General features: G+C 33.4%; 1 protein-coding gene across 2 annotated transcripts; it reads right to left on the reverse strand.

The window, feature by feature from the left end:
* Nucleotides 1–725: 725 nt before the first annotated feature.
* On the reverse strand, nucleotides 726–5,159 carry LOC125851106 (uncharacterized). 2 transcript variants are annotated; one of them, XM_049530895.1, is made up of 9 exons: nucleotides 4,862–5,159; nucleotides 4,624–4,764; nucleotides 3,538–3,700; nucleotides 3,283–3,400; nucleotides 2,640–2,709; nucleotides 2,444–2,524; nucleotides 1,743–1,799; nucleotides 1,532–1,640; nucleotides 726–1,280 (listed from the first exon to the last, which is right to left on the reverse strand). In XM_049530895.1, the coding sequence occupies exons 1-9, from the start codon at nucleotides 5,069–5,071 to the stop codon at nucleotides 847–849; spliced, it is 1,383 nt and encodes a 460-aa protein (XP_049386852.1). In that variant the 5' UTR covers nucleotides 5,072–5,159; the 3' UTR covers nucleotides 726–846. The 2 variants fall into 2 exon arrangements, with proteins under 2 accessions (XP_049386852.1, XP_049386853.1); XM_049530896.1 differs by having other exon boundaries at nucleotides 4,624–4,801; nucleotides 4,862–5,099.
* Between the last annotated feature and the right edge of the window lie 931 nt (nucleotides 5,160–6,090).

Below are 6,090 nucleotides of genomic sequence, written 5' to 3' on the forward strand. Positions count from 1 at the left end.
AATAGTTTAAGTGTATAACTGACTTTTCGATACAACTTCAAAGGTGAATTNATGAAAAAATTATTTTTCACATTAGCCATAGCAAAAAGAGTGTTTGTGATAAGAAAAAAATGGAGGAAGAAGAAAGGTAGGGTAACCTGAAGGAGAAGGGTGGGGGTGGGAAAAAATTGCCTTTTTTTCTACTCAAACGCACCTTATTTATTTTTTATTTAATCTTATTTCCATGTCAGCTTTGAGAGTTTTAAATTCACTTTTGAGTAGTATAAGTGTGTAATGGGTCACCTCAATGGTTTAAGTGTGTAACTGACTTTTCGGTACAACTTCAAAGGTGAATTTATGCCTTTTCTCATATATGAATGAACATTAGACTAAACTTCGATCATACGAAACTTCAAACATTTGTCAACAGTTAGGCAAGCCTAAGTTCAAACAAACTGTTCCAAAGTGGTTAGATGTACACTTTTCAAAGTTCAGACCATGACTAATGTAAGTAAAACGCAGGAATATTTAATTCTCCAACATGTTCAAGCATTTAAGAATAAAACAATAGTCAAATCATATTATCAGAGATACTCCATCTATTATTCCGTATTAACTGAATATGTAAGGTAATGCATGCATATTAAAAGAAAAATATTCAAGAACATAATTTTCCCTATTGCGCTTTGTGAAATCATAAATATAACTTTATAAGTAGTGTAATGTAGCTCCTAGTAGTAATGGAAACACTAACATGTAAAAGAGGGTGATGATAAACCTGATGTACTCCTTCAGAATCAGCGTGCTGTCATCTATCGATATGCGAAGGACATGAACTTCTTATTTCATATATGTATACAGATATTCCTAACGAGAAAAAGCACCACCTAATTTTGTCAAAGGATCATCGATAAAGGCAACTAGGTCTTCAGAACTCTGAACTTGAGATCTAACAAAACTAGTACACATCAAGTCCGTACACTGCAATAATGTGGGGGTCATCTCATCTGTGTCATATATCAGTTCATATGCTTTTCCAACAGCTGCACAGAGCTCTATAAATGAGTGATCCTCCAAGTTTTTCCTCAAGTCAAGTAAAACACCTTGTCTGTCCCCTGTATTTATGGGTTTCATTTTCACAGCGGTACTTCTTATTGATTCGAGGTTAAAACATATATGCTGCAGTGCTTTTGATGGTTTCCGACTTGTTTCGTTCTTTACCTGGGCAAATGTATGTAGTAGGACTACATTTGCAAAGGCAAAGCGCACAATGAAGATGAAGAAGTCGTAGAAATTCATGCCTACAAAAGAAAAGGAAAAAATAGCCGGATTGTCAAGATGCTGGCACCATCAATCAGATGATTACTGTTCTCCCTTCTTTAAGTGAACTCACAAAGAATTTCAAACAAAAGATAACAAAGCCCAAAACAAACAGTCATGTTAGAAGACTAGGCTAACCCACAATTGTAAGTTCGTTACACAATGCTGTACATCCCCCAGGACCCCACCATTATCTTGCTAAACATACTAGAACTTTTGATCAAGGGCAGACCTGTATTAGCGGCAAGATTTCGTTGGCAAAGCTCCTCAAAGTCATCGCATCCTTTGAGGTCTTCAATGTATTCACTAGCCTCATTGTAATCTTTTAAAAGCAAATCCCACTAATATCACATATACAGATATGATTAGTTTCTGAGGAAAAGATAATAACTATATTCATGTAAAAGGCTAGTAAGCAAGCATTTTATAGCAATTTTACTTACCACCCAAGATAAATTATATCCATTGAACCAGTTATGATTTATGGATATGGTATCCTCCTGCAATTCATGTAACATACTTTGATGTAGCAGAGATACAGGCCCTAGATTCTTGAAATAAATACTAGAAAGCTGTATCTCAAATGCAATTCTCAGCTTAATAACATGCAAAGATTGATCATATCTTCCTTCCAACAGCCATATAAGAACAATTAGAACGATCCGTCTTTTACCAGAATCTACTGTCAATTGTTATGAGAAACAGATCCAAGTTAACAATGGATCCCCTACAGAAATATATATACCCTGTCCGTGTTAAACAGTTATGTCCAGTATACGTAGAAGATATTTCATCTGAAACTAAGCGATAAGCGATTCATTCTCATCTAACATGTGATGGATGTAATTAGGACAGTAACCACCTCACTATTAGATCCTTTTATGGAACTCAAGAGTAAAACTTTCCAAGAGAGCAAATTGCAGCGGTACTTGTTTCAATTTTAGCACTATAACCCCATAAGCCATAGGTCAGCTTTATAGAAAGCACTAAGCAGCAAGCAGTGTAGTAAAAGGAGGAAGTTAGGATCTAATACAAGGTAAACTACTCAAGTTTTTCAGTTGAATGAAAAGCTGTAGATAATTTATACTATATGAAGAAACATAGGCCATGAAAAATAAGACACATTTGATTAAAGCAACAATACCAGATTATGAACTTGATGATACCATCCACTGGGAACGAAGATTACTTCATTTTCCTCTTGGGTGCACTCCCACCAGATAGCCTGAACTTATGATGGAAGTCAAAAACTAAACACTAAAAAGCCGAAAGAACACTTAAATCCCAAGGAAAAAATGCCAGAGAGACATACTTTATGGAAAAAGTAACTAGCAAATTACCTTTTCAAATCCAGGAAATTTTGATTGAGAAACGTCAGCAAAGATGTCATATACGGAACTTTTCATATTCCTGAGTAAACAAAGAGAATAAATATGTGAACTCACCGAAGATAAAAGCATCGTTTGTTCCACTAACATCTTTTTCCCTATTAAAGTAATTTACTTATAGCAATACAGGGCAACTTTATCACTTTAAACCAATCATAAGTGCCATTACAAGTTTATAGTTATCAATAACAGTATGAAAGGGAAAACACATAATGTGAAGATTTGAATTTTACATCATTTTGTAATGCATTGATCTAGGAAACTGATAGTTATTCACACGTGTTTGATGTTCCTATGTTAATATTCTGTGACATCTGTCTATAGAAGATTGTGAATATATGTAAAACCAACATAAAATATGTGCAAACTTCTTTTGAGATACATGTTTGCGTTGATATGGCGCATCTGCTTGGACCTTGACATCAGAACTTTCAGGGTTCAGCAGCGTACATTTCTTTCTCAGTCACTCAGACAATTTTTTTCCAAACATTCACAGTTTCAACTCAATATCATTTTCAAAGTTTATGGAAAATGTTGGCAGGAAAAGAAAAATGGTCTAAGGAAAGTCCATGGATACCAAAAGAATGTACTACACCTGTCAAAAACCAAGTGATGTTGACTTGGAGGCAGAAAATACCACTGTTTTTTTCCACAGACATTTGCAGACCAACTGTATGACCTGAATACATCGGCATGAAGAGGTGTCCATGTTCCTACATCCATTTCAAAAGTTTAAAAACTTCTCAAAAGTACTAGGTATTGGATTAAAAAAAAACTAATTTATTGCTCGAGCCATGGAAAATAACAACCGTGTCTCACAAGAAAGAAATTACCGCGACAATGGTCAGACCTTTTGATCCCATGTATACAAAACGATAGTCAGAGCAACTTATTTTATCTCTCTCACTATATGTATCAGGATCATTATGCATACGAAATTTGTCAAGATAGAAATTCAGCCAGTCATCTGAAAAGTCCATGGGAGTTCTGTATGCAATATACTCTGGATATTCCTAAAAAGGTTTGAATTTCAAAATTAGCAAGAGAAACAGGCTAAGAATTTTTTGATAGGATGGAAAAAAGAAGGCTGGAACAAGCAGCAACTTTTGAAAGACGGACCAAAGAAAAAGATGGAGATATACATTTCAAATCCTACTTACGATGCCAGTGTAACCTTGCGAATGAAGAAAATGTAACTCCTAATCTCCCCATTATGATTGAAAAATTACAATTTAATATGTAATCTACTCATTCAGTTTCTATGGAGTACGTTTTTCATCTTATGTTACACAAGTGTATCCCAATATATAATGTCACGGAAACAAAACTGAACAAGCATCCTTCCTTCTCAAAAAGAAAAACTGAACAAGTATACACAAAGTGTAGTTCTATGAGAAAATCAACAAGCTACGTATACTTTTCTGCTAATATGCTTAAAAAGAGATTTATCAGCTTAATTAAATCCTGAAACAAACATTATCACAGTGAAAAGGAGTACTATAACACAAAATATATGTAAGCAATGGACCTAGTAAAAGCTTCTTAAAAATAGAGTCCCTCCACAATATGTTAAGTGTGGGGGGCAGACAATATGCTATATTCCTATATCGACTTTGATTGTTGGGATCATAGAGAATAACTATCCACAAACCATTTTTTCAAACACTCTACATTCTACTTTATGTGTGCTGATAGCATTTAACAAAACTCCTCTTTTAATTTGGACAACATTTTTCTTTCTCCAAGAATAAAGAAGTAGTATTCCACTATTTCACAGCAGGAGTACAACAAACTTTACGAAATCAATGATCAGTAGCACATATATCAATTGCATCCATATAGCTAGTTTTCCTTCAAGAAAGTTTTAAAAAAGATTCACAAGCAGCATAACATTGAATTTAGCTATTTCACATTTTGGCGGATCCAAAGTTGATACCTTTACAAAATGCCAGTCCTTCAAATACAATAAAGACCCGTCACCAGCACCACAATCACGAAGCCAATGATCAACAAATTCAGAAACAGTCATTTCTATTCTCTTCTGATCAGTGAACTCTCTAGTCCCACAATCTGCAACCTGCAAATCACCAGTAATTGACCACAAACCCAAAAACCTAAAAAAAGAGTCCGAATTAGGGGATTTAACGAATTGGGTCGAAGAAATAATATCTTACCTGAACTTTGGATTTCCCAAAATGGGTAGAGAAAAAGTGAAGATTGGGTTTTCCATTAGCTAAAACCCAATCCTTGCAAGCCCTCCAATCATCCATAAGTCCGGTAAGAAGCACAGGTTGGTTTTGGGACATATATTTCTCGGCGAACTCACTGTAAGTTAGTTCTCTGCCGTTCACTTTTTCAATTCTCCCTCCAATTTTCAAAACCATTTCTATATCATTCAGTTACAGATCTTCCCTCGTCTTTCTCCGAAAGTATGTCGATTATGAATCTTGATTCTTGTGAAATAGCTTCTCTTATGTTATTCAATGGCATTAAGATGAGCTTGGGAAGTCGAATTTTGAATAATACATTTTTAATACCTATTAGTAAGGGTGTTTATGGGTCGGTTTGGATCGGTTATTGGTCAAAATTAAAATCAAATCAACTTAATCGGTTTTAAAATTATTAAAACCAAGCCAAACCAAACCAAATATAGTATTATATTTATCAGTTTGGTTCTTATCGGTTTCGGTTCGATTATTAACCATAGACAAAAATTAAAAAAAAACAATTCATTCAAAGCGTTAAAAAAATGACAACAATTTATTTAAAATTAAAATAGTTAGAATGACTGATATTACATAATTTTTCATCATTGAATTTACTATGAATAAAGCTTCCAATTTCATTATTTTGGCTTAGAAGAAAGAGACATTGATATTTTCAATCTTATAAAGAATTGTCATAGACACACTCATATATATAAAACCAATAAGATAAATCTTCTCACATTGGGCATTTTTTCTTTCATAAGTAAATTATAAATAAATTTTGATGAAAACACATATAAGATCTTTAAAGTTGTTAATAAAAATAATATATTATGTATGTATAACAATAAAATATATGTATATAACTTGTCGGTTCGGTTCGGTTATTTCTTCGATTTTTTTGAACAAAATCATAACCAGCCCATATACTATCGGTTTTTAAAAATCTAAAACCAAACCACACCTAACCCAAATAAAAATCGGTTTGGTTAAGTTTTTCGATTTGGATAGGTTTTTATCCAAACCGTGAACACCCCTACCTATTAGGAAGAATAACTTATAAACACATAGTATAATACAGGTTTTATTAATTGATAATATATTTACCACATATTTTAATACACTTGGTAATTTCTTACCAAATCAGCATAATATATTTTAAAACACTTATAATATATTTATATTGCATGCATAAT

Source organism: Solanum stenotomum, unplaced genomic scaffold, assembly GCF_019186545.1.
Source record: "Solanum stenotomum isolate F172 unplaced genomic scaffold, ASM1918654v1 scaffold22251, whole genome shotgun sequence".
Classification (NCBI taxonomy): Eukaryota; Viridiplantae; Streptophyta; class Magnoliopsida; order Solanales; family Solanaceae; genus Solanum; species Solanum stenotomum.

Excerpts from the sequence above, each read along its gene's own strand:
- LOC125851106 (XM_049530895.1), bottom strand. The coding sequence starts at position 5,071 with ATGGTTTTGAAAATTGGAGGGAGAATTGAAAAAGTGAACGGCAGAGAA. Across the intron at positions 1,800-2,443 it reads ATCATCAAGTTCATAATCTG|GAGGATACCATATCCATAAA; the intron begins GTATTGTTGCTT and ends CATGAATTGCAG. Across the intron at positions 1,281-1,531 it reads AAATCTTGCCGCTAATACAG|GCATGAATTTCTACGACTTC; the intron begins GTCTGCCCTTGA and ends TTTCTTTTGTAG.